A 23,214-nucleotide genomic window follows, 5' to 3' on the forward strand; every position below is an offset into this window, starting at 1 on the left:
AAGAAGAAGGAGGGAAGAAAACAAAACCCATTGGGAACGGGTGGGCATTGGTGGTGTTTTTCTCAAGGTCTGTGAGGGAAAATAGCCAAAAACCTGTGTATAAAAGTATGTCTTTGAACACGGGATTTTTGTTTTCCAAGAACTTTCACTCGGCTAGCTTCTCAGCACCTTCTCCAACAGAGTACCTCATTGTCAGAGTGAACATTTTGTGCTTCCACCTGCTCCACTTTCTGCTCTGAAGAAGATGGCGGGTTTTCCCAGCTTCCTTCCTGCTGGCTTTCTCCCCACTCTTCTCCTTCTCCAGGTGTCCACGTGGTGCTCCCCAGGTCAGTGTTCTCCCTCATACTTTTTATTTGTAGGTGTGTTTTCAGTGGTTCTTCTCATATAATGGGTCCATCAGTCCCAACTCTGCATCTTCTCAAACGAGTTATTTCTGGGGGAAACTGTGGCTGTGTCTGCTGCTAACAGAAGGCTTGAAGGGTCGGGTGAAGGGTGGGAGTGATCTCCTTCACATCAACACATCTTAATCCTTTGAGCAGACCTCGCAAAACTCATAGCTATAATATTTATCTAAGTCTTTATTGCGTACTACTGATTTTAGCCTGTTTAAATTTGATGTAACTGTTTGTTAAAACATACTTTGTAGGGCTTCCCTGGTGGCGCAGTAGTTGAGAGTCGGCCTGCTGATGCAGGGGATATGGGTTCGTGCCCCGGTCCGGGAAGATCCCACATGCCACGGAGCGGCTGGGCCCGTGAGCCATGGCCACTGAGCCTGTGTGTCCGGAGCCTGTGCTCCGCAATGGGAGAGGCCACAACAGTGAGAGGCCTGCGTACCACAAAAAACAAAACAAAAAACCATAAAACTCCCATACTTTGTAATGTTTTCACTGTCAAGAAAACCCAAGTCTGAGTACAAAGAATTTGGACTCAGGATCCCTAAGCTCTATCTGCTTATGATCTTGGACAACCCATCTATTCTTTCTGGGACATAAGTCCTTTCTTCATAAAATAAAAGGTCCCCTCAAGATGAAGTTTTCAGACTCCAGGTTTGAAGAGAACCAGCTATGAAGTCACGATAATGGCATTTTCTGTTATTGTCTCTTTAATTTGAGGTCAAAAAATAACACAAATAAGAGAGAAATACATTTGGGTCCCTACATAAAGAATGCAGGGGGGTCTACCATCTCATCCTGCCCCCACCCCCATTCATTCCCCCAATTTGTCTTTAATTTTCATGCAGTGTCTGGGTTTTCCGTGAAGGGACCAGCTCAGCCCATCATGGTCCTGCTAGGGGCAGATGCCAGTCTGCCCTGCCAGCTGTCTCCTGAGCAGAGTGCAGCCCACATGCAGATCCGGTGGTACCGAGCCCAGCTCTCCTCCACAGTGCTTGTGTACCAGAATGGACAGGAACAAGGAGGGGAGCAAATGCTGGAGTACCGTGGCAGGACAGAGTTGGTGGGGGACTCCATTGGCAAAGGCGCGGTGGCCCTGCTGATCCAACACATCCGTGCCTCTGATGATGGCCAATATCGGTGTCATTTTAAGGATGGTCACATCTCCCAAGAAGCCATTGTGGAGCTGCGTGTGATAGGTAAGTTAACTGAGCACAGAATGTATGTGTCATGGTGGAAAGCAAAGGGAAGGGTGAGAACATATGGATTCCTAACTTGGCATTTCTTATGATCTTCCATATGTTTATATAATATTTTGCCTTGTAGAATGTCAATTTCCTAAACTGTACAGTGAGGATAAGACTATGTACTCTGCTTTTAAACAATAAAGGAGGCAATCCTTCTGAAGATATATTAGTATCCAAAAGATCACAAAAATTAATTAACTAGTATTAATTCAGATAGGTACTGAGGCCTTCAAATATTTTTGACCCAATCAGGAGAGAGAGACAACTTGTAGAATTAAACTCCTTTCTTCTAACTTTCATTGTCCCTGTTCTTTTTTCTTCTTGGAATGATCCCAAAGCTCTCTCAGTCCAAGTAAAGTGCAAAAAGCATTAAGTTGATTTAAAAACTGAATCACAGGTAAGCCTAACTTTGGCCATGAGCAGTTTTGAATTCTGAGCTTCAGTTTGCTCATCAGCCTAGTGAAAGGCAGTTACACCTTCAGCCTCAGGGACTCCTGAATCCCGAGGACCACAGCCCTCAGGCACATGTCTTCTCTCCTCAGGCTTGGGCTCTGCCCCTCACGTTTACATGATGGGGCCTGAGGATCGCGGGATCCGAGTTCTGTGCTCCTCAGGTGGCTGGTTCCCAAAACCCAGGGTGCAGTGGAGCAACATGGTGGGAGTGAAGCTACCATCCCTCTCTGAGTCTCAGACCCAAGATGGAGATGGGCTGTTCTATGTGGAGGCATCGCTTGTGGTCACGGACAGCTCTCTGGACAATGTGACCTGCTCCATCCAGAACCCCTTCTCTGGCCAGGAGAAAGTGTCAGCCATCTTCCTCCCAGGTCAGTACGGCACAAACTCCAAGGCAGAGCTGGGTGCATTAAGGGCAAGTAGGAGTGAAGGAAGGCTGAAGGGAGCCTTGAAGAGAGGGCAGGGCTTCCTCCAGGTCAGTCTCTCACTGTGTCTCCACATGCCTGTGTCAGAGCCCTTCTTCCCCAGGACGTCTCCGTGGAAGACAGCCCTGGCTGGGACGCTCCCTTTGCTGGTGCTTCTCCTCATCGGGATCAGCTACACTGGCTGGAGAGAACATAAAGCCAAAGAGAGAGAAGTAAAGAAAAGGCAGGAAGAATCTCATAACACAGAGGAGATGAAGAGAGAAAAAGAAGTGGCACTTAGAGTCAAAAGTAAATCAGGGCAGCAGGTCAAATCAGAGGTTCATGGAAAAGCTGCAGATACAGGTTGTGTAAGGTGGATGGGGAAATAAAAGATTACTGAAGGATCCCAAGGAAAACGCAGGGTACCAAGAATTCTACAGAGCTGGGAGTCCTATGGAAAGGAGAAGATCATGTGGGAAGTTAGGAGGTCTGTGGGCAGTGGTCACGAAGCCTCCAAATTGCGGCTCAACCCACACCATGCCTTTTCACACCACTGTGCCTCAACCTGTTTCTCTTTGTGGAAATGTCTTCCCTTAACTTCTCTTCCTTTTTGTCCTTCAAGAATAGGCTTTAGAAACACCTAAGAAATCTTAAACTCCTATGAAGCATGGGCTCTCCTTCCTGTGTGACCCCATGATACTTCCCATGTTAACGTTTCTTAGTGCCCGTCCTTTTACATTTGACAAATATGTTTGCTAATCTTTCTCACCTACTTAACTATGGGACCCTTAAGAGAAGGTCAAATTGAATTCATTTAGCTACTCACCAAACTTAGGAGCAGCTAAAACCCAGTTTCATGGATTTTATATCTCCTCCTCTTCCAGTGAACCTCAAGGCAGAGCTTGGTGAGTCTTGTTTCTTCTCATGCCCTGTGTAGAAGTTGTTCCCCTTTTCACACCTGTTCTGGGTCTCTCATTGAATGTTGTTTCTTTCAGAAAGGCGAAAGGCATTATACAATGAAGGTAAGAGACTCTGTCATGTCAATTGATGTCCTGATGACCAACAGGTTCTCAGCTCCCTATCCTTAGAGGAAAAGACTAAAGGATTGAATGATGATTAGTGGAAGAGAAATAAGGGGAAGGAAGAAAAATTCAAGGCCCCAGATTAATGTCTCATCTTGTCTTACCTCTATTTTTTCTGTTTTAGATTGGAAGAAGGCCTTGCTATATCCTGGTACGTAACTCTATGGACCTAGTCTTGCCAAGTGCCTCTGGTATTCTGAGCATAATAAGCAGAGTCATAAACACACACACACACACACACTTGACAGTTGTGAAAATTTATTTGGTATCACTCTGTAGTATTTTGTATTTGGAGGCTCAAATAATCAGTTGTCTTCCAGAGCTAATGATGAAGGAGAAGTAATGGCTGCCTGGTCAGTCCCACCACATGGCTAGGGTAGGACTCAGCAAGAATTGTTAGCTCATCCACTATGAAGAAGGAAGGGACAGAACTCAGAGTGATTTTGATGAATAAAGAGAGATTTGGGAACAATAAAGACTATATTATATCAGCACTTCTATTCTACAAATAAAGTTTAAAAGAGCAGGAAATGTATTATATTTTATATTTGGAAAAATATATTAACTATGATTTCACTTATTTTACCTATTTGAAATAAAAAAGTAAAATTCAATATATAGGGAGAAGGTTTATGTGTAAAAAAGTTGAAAAACAACTTTTAAAAATATTTGAATATGATTTGCAAAAATATGTTTATCTGGTGGTGGGGAAATTGGCTATATTTATACCTTCTAAAATTTGTCCATGTATTCTGTGGGTTTATAACTTGTGTGTGTGTGTGTGTGTGTGTGTGTGTGTGTGTGTGTGTGTGTAATATAGAGTTGGACCTCAAAAGCACACCAGGTCATTTCTTGAATATGTATCTGTGCAAGTTTTATATGCCAGACATTGTGCTAAATGTTGGTGGTACAAACTATTATACTCTAACCCTGTGAAACAAAGTCCATTGGGGGAAGTAAGCCAGGAACCAGGCAACTACACACAGCCTGATAAGTGCTTTGATAAGAGGAGGTCCTCCCACGGATTAAAGTTGATTAAGCAGTTTCTGTTGAGTTTTCTTTCATGAGATACTGAAAAATAATCCCATGTTTCTAAAGGAGTGAACAAAGTACTAAGAATGACTTTTGACTTTTAGTTCCAACTCTACTAATTACAGCTGAGAAATCAGGTTCTTTTCTCTTTTTTGAGCTCAGTGTCCTTATCTCTAAGACAAAAAGACTGGAATACATGATCTCAGATGTCCTCCTTGACTCATAGATTCTATGCATCTGAGTGCTACACTTCTGACAGGAGCGCAGTTTAGTGAGAGACCACAGTGCTGCTCCAATCAAGAATTATGGATATGTCCTTATCTGCCTATTGTCCCAAGACTTTATGAGAATACCCAATCTTTAAATAAAATCACAAGTCCTGTCATAAGAGAAGTGGCCACAGGCAGAAGCAATTCTATTTCTCATGAGGAATCTGTCCCTGGAGAAAAATATAAGCAATCTGATTACAATCTGGGTCAAAGTAATAATGGCCCATTTAAATGTCTTAGTCATAAGCTTAAACTCTACTCTGAGGAGATCACAGGCTAGAAAAACTATAAATAAAATGGAATAGAATAAAATTAAATTAAATTTAAAAATACAGTTTATAGCTCTCATAGTGAGGAGGTCCATAAAGGTCTTGAGAGCATAGTAGAGGGACATGTAGAGCATTAGACCGTGCTCCAGGGGTCTCCAAACCTGGCTCAGACTGGAGAATACGCCCCAGCTTCGGGCTGAAATATGTGATAGTTTCTAGTGTGAGACAGAGCGCAGAAAGCATACTATTTGTCCTGTAGTTTCTGGATACTACCAGAGCTTGAGGGGTTTAGAGGAGGTGAGAATGTTGACAAGAGAAGGTGATGAGTCAGGGAAGGAAGCACCTTACCTCCTTTTCATTCCCTGGGTATGCTTCCGTCCCAGTTTCAACTTGTATTGCTCTTTTTCAGACTGGAGGAAGGAACAGTTCCAACCTGGTAAGTTGTTCTTTATCTTTTTGGCTCCCTTCCAACCTGCCCTCTGAGACCCCGCTTTTCTTTCCTAACATCATCTCCTCGCTGAAAAGACAGGGGCACTATTGTTCTGGTAAAGAGAGGGAAGAAACATCAAAATCATTAAATATTAGCCTGAGCTGAAAATTGCTGCTAGGCTTAGCTACTCTGGTCGTGATTCCATTTTCAATATATTGGCACAGCTTCCTCATCTATGGGGTCCACTTGGTTCTAAAACAGAAATTAAGATAGCCCCTCAGCTGAGGAGACCCCAAACTAAGTAAGAAGTGCTCAAAATAGCAATTCAGTTGTTCTTTGTAGAGAGGTCAGCTCACTTGGATCCTGTTACTAATTGAGGAACATAGGTCTAATTTGCAGAGGACACGGAAAGAACACCATTCTCCAATAAACACTTCAAGTCACCTGCTCACTCTGGCATTCTGCCAAGACACTGACCTATATAACTGCATAGATAGGATAAGATAAGTAGCCTAGAACTCAAGATGAGAGCACATCAGCCGCCTCCCAGCACCATCTCCCCCAACACACATGTTCAGAGGGGATGCATTCTATCCCTACTCCTTACACATTTGCTCTGTTTTGTTAAGGTTTCCCTTGTAACAAAACAGTTACAGGGGAAACAGTTTTCTGAAATATACAATGTTGGCCTTTTCCTTTCCTTTATTTTCTTCCAGCTCTTGTGACTCTAAATCATGAAAACTTTCATCAGGACAATTCTGACCCAGAGAGAGAAGAGAACATCAGAGAGGAAACACGGGTATTATTATGTAATAAGCAAGGAGACGGCAACCTTATCAAACTTGGTCAGAAAGAATTCACTTCAGGGAGACATTACTGGGAGGTGGACACTGAGGACACTGATGAGTGGACTCTAGGCATTTATGAGAAGCCCACAGAGAGGAGTGGGTTACTCAGCCATCTACAAAAGAAGTTCAGCGTCTTAGAGAAGAAGGGACGTGAATACAGGGCTCTCACCTGTTCTCCCCCAGAAATTTTCCTGGAAGAGCCTCTCCTGATAGAAAAGTGTCCACGAAAGATTGTGATTTTCTTGGATTATGAGGATAGTGACATTTCTTTCTATAACATGACTGACAGAACCCACATCTTCTCTTTCACCCAGGCCAACTTCTTTGAGTCACTCTATCCTTACTTCAAACTTAAATCCATGGAGCTCTCCCCATCTGTACAATATTAAGTGATCTAGAAGAAGAACCTATAAACCATGAAGACAGTAGCCCATTCTCTGTAAGCCCTAGGACCACTGATTATGAGGCCTCTTGGCTTAAGGCTCCATGAAACTGCATGACCATAGTTTCTAACCACATCAGGCAGTGTTTCTCAAACAATCTACAGAGAAGAATCTTTTTTTTTCTTTTGGTTATTGTTGTAAATGTTTCTTGCATTATATATCACAGACATACTTTTCTGAATAAATTACTGGAAATAATGAAGTGAGTTAAAAACAGACATACAAGTGGTAATTTTATTTTTAGATAAAATATAATTAATGTTTTCTGTTAATTTGCTCTAAAGTTTTGTAATACTATATTTCTGTATTTGTTTCATAAAGAACTAGTAAGAAAGGTTTTATAAATATGCACTGGTCTGAGGATCACACTTTAGTAGCACTGCTCAAGGAATAAAAATTAGATACACTTCCTCACATTTCTCAACACTGAATAAAAATGACAAAAGAGTTCTATTTTCAAATGTTGAAGTAGAAAAGTTAAACTGTAATTTGATAACAAGCTAAACTATATCTTAAATGCAAGGATAATTTGAGAAAGAAAAAAATAAATATCAATCACAATCCAATTCTAACTAATGTGGTGATGTGAACATGATGGAGGTCTGGGAAAACCAGAATCAACTGAGAGCAAATTGAGGTATTTATCCTATTGAATGATGAGAGAGAAAGGTGATTGCTTTGCTTAAGATGTTAATAAGGAGAATGACTGCTTTGTATTCTGGGGAATTCTAAGTATGTCCACCAGCAAAGGTAAGGAAAGGCCCTTCCTCTCCCCCCAATCAAAACTATCTATTGGGTTAAAATGAAATGATTAGAGGAAACAGTAACTAATACTTAAACAAGGGTGAGAAGGGAATGTCATCCTATCACCCAGACTAGAAAACCTTGTAAATGCAGTGGACACTGTGTAGAGTACCCACAAAAATCTTTCCCTAGTAATGGGGAATAATTAGCACTAGACTAAATATTGATCCAATATTGATGAACAAATTTAAAAGCAAGATTCTAATGGACCAAATTGTTTACAAGTATCTTAAATTCATTCCAGAGAAAAGCTCAACAGGATAAAAAAATCACACTGTCTGACATTCAATCAAAAATTACCAGGCAAGGAAAGAAGCAAGAAAATACAACATATAATGAACAGAAAATCAATACGTTAAAATTGACATGGAACTGGTACAGGTATTCAAATTTATAGACATGTTAAAACAGAAGTTATAACTGTATTCCAAATAGTTTAAAATATGTTCAAACAATTCACTAGAGATATACATTTAAAAGAAAGACCCAAATTGAACTTCTAGAAATGAAAAGTACAATGTGTGAGATGAAAATTTCACTGGATATGATTAATGGTAGATTAGTCATTGCATAAATAAATGGTTAGTGAACTTGAAGACATTAATTCAAACTATCTAAAATGAAATGTACACAAAAAAATTTAAAAAATGAAGAGTATCACTGATTTGATGAAAAACTTTAAAGGGCCTAAAACAAAAGTAATTAGAGACCTTGAAGAGAGAGGTGTGTGGACAGAAAAAAGATTTGAGAAAATGAGAGTCTAAAATATATTCTAAATTTGATCATTATAAACTCAAGATCCAAATATCACTCTTAGGGCAATTCCCTGGTGGTCCAGTGGTTAGGACTCCATGCTCTCACTGCATGGTGCCCAGGTTCAACTTCTGGTTGTGAGAATAAGATCCCACAAGCCACACAGCAAAAAAAAAAAAAAAAAAAAAGAAAGAAAGAAAGAAAAAAAATCACTCTTAGTCTGTTCAGACTGCTATACTATAACAAAAACCGCCATAGACTCAGTGGTTTGTAAACAGTGTAAATTTATTTCTCACAGTTCTAGAGGCTAGGAAGGCATCCCATTAAGGTGAACAAGAATTAAAGTTTTACAATCTCACAACCACATGTTGAAACATTGTTACATTTTAAAATATATGGAAAATATCTATGGTCATCAATTGAGGCCTCATAAAAACTGCGGAGTCTAGATAATGTATTTATTAAATATAAGAATTCTTTAAATTCCTTAAGTTGAAATTGAACATGCATCTTGTTAAGCTGAATATATTCAGAAGTATCCTTTTACAGTGACAGATATTACCTGTGCCTTATGCACCTGGAAGGACTACAGAGCAGCTCCTGGCACATGAAAAAGCTTCCTGAAGTCTACATCATTTATAGACTCAAAGCCTCTTATATAGACAATACATACAGTATGCACACACACATCCCCACTCACACATACTATTAGAGATAATAAAGAAATTCAGCAAAGTTTAAGATCAACACACAAAATTCAGTTGTATTTCTACGCACTAGCAATGAACAATCCAAAGATAAAATTAAGAAAAAGTTTTAGTTATAGCAGCATCAAAATAATAAAATACTTAGGAATAAATATAATCAAGGAAGTGTAAGATTACAAATTGAAAATTACAAAATATGTTGGAAGAAATTAACAAAGACATAGATAAATGGAAAGATATTCTGTGTGCATGGATTCGAAAACTTAATATTTTTAAGATGATAATGCTATCCAAAGTGACCTACAGATTCAATGCAATCTTTGTCAAAATGCCAAACAAATTTTTTGAAGAAATAGACAATCTGATTATAAAGTTCAGATGAAAGTTCAAGGGACCCAGAAAAGCCAAAACCATCTCAAGATGGTTTAATGAAGAACAAAGTTGGAAAACTCTCATCTCTCCATTTCAAAACTTACTACAAAGCTGCAGTGATCAATACAGTGTGGTTCTGGCATAAGGATAAACAAATAAGTCAATGGAATTTACTGAGAGTCCAGGATAAGCTCATAATTTTATGGTCAACTGATTTTTGACAAGCATCAAAAAATCACTTCATCCATTTGATAGGAAAAGAATAGCCTTTTCAATAAATAGTGAAGAAACAATAAACATCCACAGGCAAAAGAATAAAGTTGCCCTCTATCTCACATCATATATAGAATATCAACTGAAAATGGATTAAAGATCTAAATGTAAGCATACGTGTAAATCTTGACTTAGGCACTGGCTTCTTAGATATTATACCAAGAGCACAACCAAACAGAGGAAAAATAAATAAATTTGACTTTATTTAAAGTTTTGTGTCTGAAAAGATACTATCAGGGGTTTCCCCTGGTGGAACAGTGGTTAGGAATCCACCTGCCAACACCAGGGACACGGGTTCAAGCCCTGGTCCAAGAGGATCCCACATGCTGAGGAGCAATTAAGCCTGTGCACCACAACTACTGAGCCCGCGTGCTACAACTACTGAAGCCTGCGTGCCTAGATCCCGTGCTCTGAAACAAGATAAGCCACCACAATGAGAAGCCTGCGCACTGCAACAAAGAGTAGCCCAAACTGGCTGCAGCTAGAGAAAGACTGTGCACAGCAACAAAGACCCAATGCAGCCAAAAATAAATAAAATAAATAGATTTTTGAAAAAGAGACTATCAAAAAAGTGAAGAGGCAACTCATAGAAAGGGAAAAAATATTTACAAATTATTTATCAGAGTTTAGTATGAAGAATATATAAAGATTCTTAATGTTAAACAATAAAAAGCAAAGCAATTCAATTTTTTAAATTAACAAATGATTTGAATAGACATTCGTCTGAAGAAGATGTGCAAATGGTCAATAAGCACATGAAAAAATGTACAACACAATTAGTCATTTGGGAAATGTAAACCACAATGTAATATCACACATACCCTCTAGAATGTCTGTCCTATGCCCTCCCTACACCCCCGCAAAAAAAAAAGAAAATAACAAGTATTGGAAAGGATGTGGAGAAATTAGAAATCTCATAGAGCTATGCAAGTCAAAACTACAATGATGTATCACCTCACATTGGTCAGAATGGCCATCATCAAAAATTCTACAAACAAATTCTGGAGAGGGTGTGAGGAAAAGGGAACCCTTCTACAACGTTGGTGGGAATGTAAACTGGTACAGCCACTATGGAGAACAACATGGAGATTCCTTAAAAAACTAAAATAGAGCTACCGTATGATCCTCCTGGGCATGTATCTGGAGAAAGCCATAATTTGAAAAGATAAATGCACCCCATTGTTAATTGCAGCACTATTTACAATAGCCAGGACATGGAAGCAACCTAAATGTCCATCAACAGAGGAATGGATAAAGAAGATATGGTACGTATATACAATGGAATATCACTCAGCCATAAAAAAGAACGAAATAATACCATTTGCAGCAACATGGATGGACCTAGACATTGTCATACTGAGTGAAGTTAAGTGAGACAAAGACAAATATCATATGATATCGCTTATATGTGGAATCTAAAAAAAGAGCAAAAATGAACTTATCTACAAAAAAGAAATAGAGTTATAGATGTAGAAAATAAACTTATGGTTACCAGGGGGTAAGGAGGGGAGGGATAAATTGGGAGATTGGCATTGACATGTACACACTTTTATATATAAAATAGATAACTAGTAACGACCTACTGTATAGCACAGGGAACTCTACTCAGTACTCTGTAATGGCTTATATGGGAAAAGAATCTAAAAAAGAGTGGATATATGTATACATATAACAGATTCACTTCGCTGTACACCTGAAACTAACACAACATTATAAATCAACTATACCCCAATAAAATTAAAAAAAAATTATACATTGCTTGTTGCATGAAAAATGGCACAATCACTGTGGAAAACAGTCTGGAAATTTCTCAAAAAGTTATACATAGAACTACCATCACTCTGTAATTTCACTCCAAGTTATATACCCAAGAGAGATTAAAGTATATATTCACAAAAAATGTGTACAAAAATGTTCATAGCAGCATTTTTCTCAACGGCCAAAAAAGTGGAAAGAACCCAAATGTCTATCAATGCATACACAAAATGTGGTACAGCCACACAATGGCACATTTTTCCACCATAAAATTAATGTGGACCCATGTAAGGATTAGAAATATACAAAGCAGAGTCTAGGTTTACATTTACAGGCAGAATTTGAGAAAGATAGAGGTTAGTCCTAAATTTGGACTGCAGAAGTATAATCCTGGAGCAAGGACTGGAATCAACAGATAAAGTTTGGGGAAAAAGGAAAGGAACCCAGAATCACTGCCTACTCTGTAACAATCCTGGCTTAAGTTTTATTGGTTTTCATAGATTGTCAAGTGAACATAAAATTTCTTCCTTTTCCAGCACTAGATAGTCTCACTGGGCTTTATCTGCATGAAGGGAAAAAAAAGCCACTTATCAACTGAACTTTGTGTGTATATGTGATAATTTGTCTGTGCATTCAAGTGAGCAAATGGATACCTTCAACTAAAATATTGTTTTATCACCCTACAAGGGCAAAAGTCCAGAATCTCCTTCCCTGCTTCTGAGATACTCCATACTCTACCTGGCTACAGAGCTCAGGAGCAAGAAACGTGCTTCACGTGTCTGAAGCTCTCTGCCCCAAGGATACTGCCCTGGGTGATATAGTCCCTCTCTTCTGTATTGGTATAGGAAGCACAAAGACATTGCAAACTCTGGCAATCCAGATCAGAATAAAGCTGGGAATTTCCTGTGGACCAAGAGTGACAGACATGAAACAAATGCCCTTCTGACTCAATGAGTTGGTTTAGAAAACTGTTTACAAACTCTGAGAGTTAAGTTTGATTTTTTGTTACTGTTATTGTTTGTTTTTATATGTATATATGAATCTATGTATCTAGAGTCTCTGTAAAAGTATTTGGGCCACAAAGATAGAGCAGACCGCAGGGTACAAGGCCTAGGGGTTGGAGCTGTTACTCTGAGGTCTGGTCAGCCTGTCTTCTCATTCCCTAATTAGCCATCTTTAAATAGTTCTTACCTCACCAATCTATCTCTCATTATATACTGATTTTTCTTCCACCTCTTTCTTCTACCTCACTTCTTTCAGTACACTTTAATTTGTGGATACTATCACTCTTCCCATATTTCTCCTCTTCATATCTGTGATGCTTCTGGTAATATGCTTCCTGCATATTCTGAATCTTCTCTCTACTCCAGACTCACAATTCAAACTCCTTGAGTAATCTCACTTTAATCCATTCATTTTTATATTCCAAAAGTAGGAAAAAAATCACCTTGTAAAATTGAAAACTAATACTCTCATACTGGGCACCTTGCAAAATAATGAAATCAAACCTTTAAAATAATATATTGATATGGAATTTTAAGTGGATATTAATATGCATGATCAAAACATTTTAATGTGCACTATTTGGAGGTTCTAAGGGTGGAGTGGAAATCCAGTCTCTAGTGATTATAGCTCCAGTTCATATTAAGTAGTGAAAAAGTATATAAAATGAGACTTTGAATAAATGATTAACCTTTTCTGTCTTGAAAGATAAACAACGATTTGACAAAGTTTACAGGTTACCAATGTCTGTTCATGCACAACTGGTGAATGAGGAAAGGTTTACCCAAATAAGAAAAGCTATTTCTTGCCATTAATGGGGTGGCATTCAAGTTACCTTCACATAAGATTTATACACTTTTTTTGCTTCTATGGATATGATTATCACTGTGAACTGCTTGATGCTTCCTCTGAGAGTAGACATGTTATCTTCACTTACTCTGGTCCACATGATGTAACACACTCATTGTCCACCAAGGCAAGAGTATCCTTCATAGCCACACAAATTCATAAATCAATTTACCCAAGCTCTCCCCAGTATCAATTCAATGTCTCCTTTCTGGAGAGAGATGGGGGTTGCCTGAACTCTGGGGGAGGCCCAAGCTCTGCTGTGTATCTAGAGTGTCCTTGAAAGGAAGGAACTAAGAAGTAACATTGTTTGATCAGTGAGTCCACCATAAACACATCTGAAGTGGATTTTTTTAGATATCCATCTTGGAATAATTTATGCAATATCAGTCTGGCCATATGTATATAAATCCTGATAGCAATCACATGTTATTTCATGTATTAGAAGCCACATGAAAATGGTTAAGTCAGAATCATCTTGTGATCTAAAGGGAATACCCCCCCTTAAAATAATTTACCCTTGAGTTGAGAACAGAGGTGAGCATATTCTGAGCTTCTCAGTGCGGAAGTAATCTCCAAGCAAGAGATGTCAATGTACTTTTCTATGGTCATATTTTTAGCTAGAGTTCTTTGCTTAGTGCTGGGAAATTGAATTTGAAAAAAATTTAATAAGGAGTATGTCAAAGGTATAATATACAGAATTGTGAAGGGTCTGAACACTTGGAATAAGTTGAAAATTTAAAGGGACTAATGACATTTAGCTTTGAATGGAGAAAATTGTGGAGAAGGTAAAAGCTGTTTTCATATATTGGAAGTCCTTAACATTCAGCAATCAGAATAAGTACTGAAAATGTTAAAATAGCCATCTTAGATCAAATGGTGAATAGCTTTTTTTTTTAAAGAACCAACTTTTTGTTTCATTGCTTTTCACTATTGTTTTTCTACTGTTTGTCTTCACTCTAATATTTATTATTTTCTTTCTTCTGCTAGCTGTGGGATAAATCTGTTCTTTTTTTAAAAGCCCCTTAAATTGTGAAGTTTAATTGTGATTTGGTATGTTAATTCTTCTTTTAATAGCTTACAGCCATAAATTTCCCTGCTTTCACTGTATCTCAGACGTTGGATGTGTTGCATTTTTGTTTTCATTGGACTCAAGATATTTGCAAAATTTTCTTTTGTTACTTCTTCTTTAACTCATTGGTGTTTAAGAGTGTGTTGCTTAATTTCTAAATAATTGTGAATTTTCCAGTTAAAAAAATTTTTTTAACATCTTTATTGGAGTATAGTTGCTTTACAGTGGTGTGTTAGTTTTTGCTTTATAACAAAGTGAATCAGTTATACATATACATATGTTCTCATATCTCTTCCCTCTTGCATCTCCCTCCCTCCCACCCTCCCTATCCCACCCCTCTAGGTGGTCACAAAGCACCGAGCTGATCTCCCTGTGCTATGCAGCTGCTTCCCACTAGCTATCTATTTTATGTTTGGTAGTGTATATATGTCCCTGCCACTCTCTCACTTTGTCACAGCTTACCCTTCCCCCTCCCCATATCCTCAAGTCCATTCTCTAGTAGGTCTGTGTCTTTATTCCCATCTTACCCCTAGGTTCTTCATGACCTTTTCTTTTTTCTTAGATTCCATATATATGTGTTAGCATATGGTATTTGTTTTTCTCTTTCTGACTTACTTCACTCTGTATGACAGACTCTAGGTCTATCCACCTCACTACAAATAACTCAATTTCGTTTCTTTTTATGGCTGAGTAATATTCCATTGTATATATGTGCTACACCTTCTTTATCTATTCACCTGATGATGGACACTTAGGTTGCTTCCATGTCCTGGCTATTGTAAATAGAGCTGCAATGAACATTTTGGTACATGACTCTTTTTGAATTATGGTTTTCTCAGGGTATATACCCAGTAGTGGGATTGCTGGGTTGTATGGTAGTTCTATTTTTAGTTGTTTAAGGAAGCTCCATACCGTTCTCCATAGTGGCTGTATCAATTTACATTCCCACCAACAGTGCAAGAGTGTTCCCTTTTCTTCACACCCTCTCCAGCATTTATTGTGATTTATGTCATAGAGTGTTCTGCCTATGTTTTCCTCTAGGAGTTTGATAGTGTCTGGCCTTATATTTAGGTCTTTAATCCATGTTGAGTTTATTTTTGTGTATGGTGTTAGCGAGTGTTCTAATTTCATTCTTTTATGTGTAGCTGTCCAGTTTTCCCAGAACCACTTATTGAAGAGGCTAAACATTTGTTTTTTAAACCATTTAGTTTGTTGCCTTTGTTACAGCAGCCATAACAAATGAATACACTCTATTTTTATCGCAAGAATTCCATTGAACTTTTCACTTTTCACTTTTTTATGTATACATAAATAAACACATACATAGTGGAGTCTGCAATTCTTAAATTAATTAACTTATTTATAAATCAAGAAAGAATTGATTGAAAATGGGAACAATGAAAAGATACAAATATATGAGGAAATATGAAGAGTTATTCAACAACTAACAGAAGAGAATCTTCCAGATATGAGGAAAAATAAAGGATTCTTCAGATTAAAAAGGGTTGATAGTTGGTCAAAATAATGGAGAACCTGAAGAAATCTTCAAATAAATCTCTAAGAAAAGATCACCTGTATAAGGACTAGCATCAAACTAGCATCTCGTTTCCCATCAGCAGCATTGTGTAATAGTAACCAGTGGAATAAAAATGCCTTCTAATTTCTGAGGCGATAAAGAATTTAATATTTAGCTAAAATATAAATAATATTTTAGAAAAATAATACTTAAGATATGCATGGTCTCAGAAATTTATTCCTACTGCACACTCTCTTAGGAAAATATTGAAGATAATACTCCACAGAAATGAGAGCCTAAACTAAGAAAGTGGATTCAGTCCAGTTGAATAGTGAAAAGAATTCCAAAGTAAAAAAATGGGCAGGAGATTTAAAGAAAAGTGTTCAAGACTGGGGAAACTGTGATTCCATCAAAATTATAAATTGGAATTAAAGAATCTATTTCTGGCAAGTTTTAGCTGGAAAGGTTTGTATTAAAGGATATTACAGAGAGAGATTCAAGATGGCAGAGGAGTAGGTGGATGTGGAGTTCATCTCTCTCCACGGATGCATCAGGAATACATCTATAGATGGAACAATTCTCACCGAACACTGGCTGAAAACTAGAAGAAGACGTTGGACACAGGAAAGGACTGTAAATATCCCTGCATAACTGGGTAGAATGGAAAAAAAGAAGGGAGAAGGAGGAGGAGAGGAAGTGGGACGGGACCTGAACCCCAGGGCGGGGGAGCTGAAACAGAGGAGAGATTCCCGAATTCAGGGAAACCCCCTATCTGATGGGGAAATTGATTGGTACAGAAGGGAAGCATTTGAGGCGGTCAGAATAGGGTGAAGCAGCCGATCTGTAGCAGACGGGACAGAGTGAGAAACACAAGAAATTCACAGATGGTCCGTACCACGACCCTACTGGACTGGGACTTGTGTTCACAGGTGTGCAAAGGGGCTGGGAGCTGGTGAGTGGGAATTGGAGAACAGGCCCAGAGTGAGAACTGCCGTTGGCTGTGGGGAGATGGACTGAGGGGACGGGAGGGAGGACATCTGCAGTAGGGCATGCCTATGGAGGAAGACTGGACTGCCATGGAAGAAGGGCGCTACTGCTGAGTCACATGCAGGGGGAGGAGCCACTATTGTAGCCTCTCTCTCCCCACATGCCGGTACCTACTGATGAAAATAAAGGAAGCCCGCTCAGGGCTGGCTCTTGTGAGCCGGCTGACAGCAATAAAAAAGTCCCCTCAGAGCTGGCCCTCACACACTGCCTGCAGGGCAATAATAATAAAAAAAAGCTCCCTCAGGGCTGGCCCCCACATGCCTTCTGCCAGGTGCCAGAAAAATCCACGGACAGGGCTGGCTTTCACGTGCCTTAATGCTGGGCACCAGAAAAGGCCCTCACTCAGGCCATATCTCTTGTGTCTGTGGCCACCGGTTTGCCTCTGCATTTGGTGCCACCGGGGCTCCTGCGATCCAAGCGGTCATACCACCTCTGTGCCCGGTCCTCACAGGGGCGGACCCAAGAGCTCCAAGGCAGCCTCAGGACCAGACTCCTGTGGGTGGACCACACGCAGAGGTAGGGATAAAACCAAAGCTGAACCCCAGAGATGGGGCAACTAAGGAATAGGATGGAAAATCTTTCCATCAACTGTACAAGCTGCAGATTAAATCCGCATGATCAGCTAAGTAGACCCTGTGTCTATGGAATATCTGAGTAGACAATGACTGTTCCCACAAATGAAAATGGTCTAGCTCTGGCAGCTGTGGACTTTGGGGGCAAGTACACACAGGAACTGGGCCAGATCAGAGTCTGAGTGGTCCCCACAGGCCCACAACAGATCTAGAGACCAGCCCAGAGGCAGAGGAGAACCTCTTGGGGAGGCGGAGGTGGGCTGTGGCTCACAGCATGTGCAAGGACACTTAGAGAGGAGACCCCAGGGAAAGATAATTATGACTATTAATTTTATTATGTTTTGATTCATTCTGCTGTTGGTTCTAGCTTTTTTTGGGTTTCTTTTTCTTTCTTTTGTCATTGTTTTAGTTTTTTTAATTTAGTCTTTTGGGATCTCCATGTTTTATAACATATTTTTATACATTTCTATTTTTAATTTGCTTTTTGGTCATTCTGTGTTCTTTTCCCTTATTTTTTTCTTCCTCTTTTTCTTTAATATATTTCTCTCTTCTTTTTTAAATTTCCATTTCTACTTTGCTTTTCTGTTGTACTGCCTTTTTAAAATTTAATTTAATTTTATTATTATTATCTTTTTAATCTTTTTTATTGGTTTGTTCTGTTTCCTTGCTTTATTCTTCAGTAAGCACACTGCTTTGGTTTTGTTTTTAGGTTATGTGTCTTTGTTAGTTTTAATCCTTATTGATTTCATTTTTGACTTCTATTTGTCTGGTTGTTCTCTTGCTTTTTGTTGTATTTGGCTCTGTTTTTGTTTCTTTTACATGTGTGGTGTTTCCTTGTTTCTGTTTTTGTTTGTTTGTTTTCACCATTTCTCTGGGGGTTTATCTTTTTTTTTCTTCAATATATTTTATATATCTTTATATTTCTGTTTCTGCATTGCTTTTCTGTTGTTCTGTGTTCTTTCCCCTTTCTCTTTTTATTTCTTTTTCTTTTATATCATTTTTGTCAGTTTTGTTTCTTTGCTTCATTCTTCAGTTGGCACTCTGCTTTGGTCTTGTTTCTGATTTTGAGTTTTTGTCAGCTTTCTTCTTAATTGTTTGATTTCATTCTTAGGTTCTTTTGTTTATCTGGTTGTTCCCTTGCTATTTGACTTTTTGGTTTTGTTTTTGTTTCTTGTGTGTGTGTGTGTGTGTGTGTGTGTGTGTGTGTGTGTGTGTGTTTCCTTGTTTCTGTTTCTGTTTGTTTGATTTTACTTTTTACCACTTGCCTGGGATTTTGTTAGTCTTTTTTTTTAATCCCCTTTATTGCCAGGACAAGCCACTTGTGTTGTCTTGGTACCTTGACCAGAAGTCGGGCCTGAGGCTCTGGAGTGGAAGCACCAAGTCCAGGATGCTGGATGATTAGAGAATACCCGGTCCCAGGGAAGACTAACCACCAAGAGCTCTCATGGAGGCCTCTATCTGAATCCAAGACCCAGTTCCACCCAACTGCCAGCAGCTCCCAGTGCTGGACACCTCACACCAAACAACAAACAAGACAGGAACACAAACTCACCCATCAACACAGAAACTATCTAAAGTCATACTAAGCTCACAGATACCCCAAAACACACCACCTGACATGACCCTGCTCATTAGAGGGAAAAGACTCACCTCCACCCACCAGAACGCAGGCACCAGTCCCTCCCCTCAGGAAGCCTACACAAGACACTAGAAGAACCCCATCACCAGGGGCAGAGAACAGAAGCACAAGGAACTACAACCCTGTAGCCTAGGGAAAGGAGACCTCAAATACTGCAAATTAGACAAAATGAGAACACACAAATATCTTACAGAAAAAGGAGCAAGGTAAAACCTCACAAGACTAACTAAATGAAGAAGAAGTAGGCAAGCTATCTGAAAAAGAATTCGGGGACTTCCCTGGTGGCACAGTGGTTAAGAATCTGCCTGCCAATGCAGGCAACACAGGTTTGAGCCCTGGTCTGGGAAGATCCCACATGCCACAGAGCAACTAAGCCCATGTGCCACAACTACTGAAACTGCACTCTAGAGCCTGTGAGCCACAAATACTGAGCCCATGTGCCACAAATAGTGAAGCCTGTGTGCCTAGAGCCCATGCTCCAGAACAAGAGAAGCCACTGCAATGAGAAGCCTGTGCACTGCAACAAAGAGTAGGCCCTGCTCGCCACAACCAGAGAAAAGCCCACATGCAGCAATGAAGACCCAACACAGTCAAAAATAAAATAAAATAAATTAATTTAAAAAATAAGAATTCAGAGTAATGATAGTAAAGATGATACCAAATCTTGGATATAGAATAGAGAAAATATAAGAAACATTTAACCAGGACCTAGAAGAACTAAAGAGCAAACAAACAGTAATGAACAACACAATAATTGAAACTAAAAATACTCTAGAAGGAATCAATAGCAGAATAACAGAGGCAGAAGAATGGATAAGTGAGCTGGAAGAGAGAATGGTGGAAATAACTGCCACACAGCAGAATAAACAAAAAAGAATGAAAAGAAATGAGGACAGTCTTAGAGATTTCTGGGACAACTCTAGGCACACCAATATTCGAAATATAGGCATCCCAGAAGAAGAAGAAAAAAAGAAAGGGTCTGAGAAAGTATTTGAAGAGATTATAGTTGAATACTTTCCCAACATGGGAAAGGAAATAGTCAATGAAGTCCAGGAAACACAGAGAGTCCCATACAGGATAAACCCAAGGTGAAACAAAGACACATATTAATCAAACTAACAAAAATTAAACACAAAGAAAAAATATTAAAAGCAGCAGGGAAAAGGAACAAATAACATACAAGGGAATCCCCATAAGGTTAACAGCTGATCTTCCAGCAGAAACTGTACAGGCCAGAAGGCAGTGGCAAGATATATATAAAATGATGAAAGAGAAAAATCTACAACCAGGATTACTCTACCCAGCAATGATCTCATTCAGATTTGACTGAGAAATTAAACTTTTACAGACAGGGAAACGTTAAGAGAATTCAGCACCAACAAACCAGCTTTACAACAAATGCTAAAGGAACTTCTCTAGGCAGGAAACACAAGAGAAGGAAAAGACCTACAAAAACGAACCGAAAACAATTAAGAAAATGGTAATAGGAACATACATATCAATAATTACCTTAAATGTAAATGGATTAAATGCCTCAATCAAAAGACACAGACTGGCTGAATGGATGCAAAAACAAGACACACATATATGCTGTCTACAAGAGACCCACTTCAGAATTAGGGACACATACAGACTGAAAGTGAAAGGATGGAAAAAGATATTCCATGCAAATGGAAGTCAAAAAAAAAGCTGGAGTAGCAATACTCATATCAGACAAAATAGACCTTAAAATAAAGACTGTTACAAGAGACACGGAAGGACACTACATAATGATCAAGGGATCAATCCAAGAAGATATAACAATTGTAAACATCTATGCACCCAATATAGGAGCTACTCGATACATAAGGCAAATGCCAACTGCCATAAAAGGGGAAATCAGCAGTAACACAATAAGAGTCGGTGACTTTAACACTCCACTAAACACGAATGGACAGATCATCCAAACAGAAAATAAATAAGGAAACACAAACTTTAAATGACATATTACACCAGGTGGACTTAATTGATATTTATAGGACATTCCATCCAAAAACAACAGAATACACTTTCTTCTCATGTGCACACAGAACATTCTCCAGGATAAATCACATCTTGGGCCACAAATCAAGCCTCAGTAAATTTAAGAAAATCAAAATCATATCAAGCATCTTTTCTGACCACAACGCTATGAGACTAGATATCAATTACAGGAAAAAAAACTGTACAAAACACAAACACATGGAGGCAAAACAATACACTATTAAACAACCAAGAGATCACTGAAGAAATCAAAGAGGAAATAAAAATTACCTAGAGAGAAATGACAACGAGAACACAATGATCCAAAACCTATGGGATGCAGCAAAAGCAGTTGTAAGAGGTAAGTTTATAGCTATACAAGCCTACCTCAAGAAACAAGAAAAACCTCAAATAAACAATCTAAACTTACACCTAAAGGAACTAGAGAAAGAAGAATAAACAAAAACCAAAATTAGTAGAAAGAAGGAAATCATAAAGATTAGAGCAGAAATAAATGAAATAGAGACAAAGAAAACAATAACAAAGATCAATAAAACTAAAAGTTGGTTCTTTGAGAAGATAAACAAAATTGATAAACCTTTAGCCAGCCTCATCAAGAAAAAGAGGGAGAGGTCTCAAATCAATAAAATTAGAAATGAAAAAGGAGATGTTACAATGGACAGCACAGAAATACAAAGCATCCTAAGAGAACAGTACAAGCAACTCTATGCCAATAAAATGGAAACCTGGAAGAAACGGAAAAATCCTTAGAAAGGTATAACCTTCCAAGACTGAACCAGGAAGAAATAGAAAATATGAACAGACCAATTACAAGTAATGAAATGGAAACTGTGATTAAAAATCTTACAACAAACAAAAGTCCAGAACCAGGTGGCCTCACAGGTGAATTCTATCAAACATTTAGAGAAGAGCTAACACCCATTCTTCTCAAACTCTTCCAAAAAATTGCAGAGGAAGGAACACGTCCAAACTCATTCTAGGAGACCACCATCATGCTGATACCAAAACCAAAGATACTACAAAAAAAGAAAATTACAGACCAATATCACGGATGAACATAGAAGCAAAAATCCTCAACAAAATGCTAGCAAACAGAATCCAATAGCACATTAAAAATATTATACACCATGATCAAGTGGGATTTATCCCAGGGATGCAAGGATTCTTTAACATATGGAAATCAATCAATGTGATACACCGTATTAACAAACTGAAGAATAAAAATCATATGATCATCTCAATAGATGCAGGAAAAGCTTTTGACAAAATTCAACACCCATTTATGATAAAAAAAAAAAAACTCTCTTGAAAGTGGGCATAGAGGGAACCTGCCCCAACATAATAAAGATCATATACGACAAACTCACAGCCAACATCATTCTCAGTGGTGAAAAATAGAAAGCATTTCCTCTAAGATCAGGAGCAAGACAATGATGTCCACTGTCGCCACTATTATTCAACATAGTTTTGGAAGTTTTAGCCAGGACAATCAGAGAAGAAAAAGAAATTAATGGAATACAAATTGGAAAAGAAGAAGTAAAACTGTCACTGTTTGCAGATAACGTGATACTATACATAGATAATCCTAAAGATGCCATCAGCAAACTTCTAGAGCTAATCAATGAATTTGGTAAAGTTTCAGGATATAAAATTAATGCACAGAAATCTCTTGCATTCCTATACACTAACAATGAAAGGTCAGAAAGAGAAATTAAGGAAACAATCCCATTCACCATTGCAACAAAAAGAATAAAATAACTAGCAATAAACCTACCTAAGGAGGTAAAAGACCTGTACTCAGAAAACTCTAAGTCACTGATGAAAGAAATCAAAGATTATACAAACAGATGGAGAGATATACCATGTTCGTGGATTGGAAAAATCAATATTTTGAAAATGACTCTTCTATGCAAAGCAATCTACAGATTTAATGCCATCCCTATCAAATTACCAATGGCATTTTTT

The 23,214-nt window shown here is 38.5% G+C and overlaps 1 protein-coding gene across 1 annotated transcript; it reads left to right on the top strand.

Annotated features, from left to right (window-relative positions):
• Positions 1–244: 244 nt before the first annotated feature.
• On the top strand, positions 245–6,815 carry LOC309967652 (butyrophilin-like protein 1; the record flags this gene model as incomplete). Its single annotated transcript, XM_082848421.1, has 9 exons — positions 245–326; positions 1,241–1,591; positions 2,182–2,463; positions 2,605–2,805; positions 3,381–3,401; positions 3,492–3,518; positions 3,703–3,729; positions 5,558–5,584; positions 6,295–6,815. 9 exons carry the CDS (start codon positions 245–247, stop codon positions 6,813–6,815), a joined length of 1,539 nt encoding a protein of 512 aa, XP_082704547.1.
• Between the last annotated feature and the right edge of the window lie 16,399 nt (positions 6,816–23,214).

The sequence above is a fragment of the Leucopleurus acutus genome, assembly GCF_964270905.1.
Source record: "Leucopleurus acutus genome assembly, chromosome: 10".
NCBI lineage: Eukaryota > Metazoa > Chordata > Mammalia > Artiodactyla > Delphinidae > Leucopleurus > Leucopleurus acutus.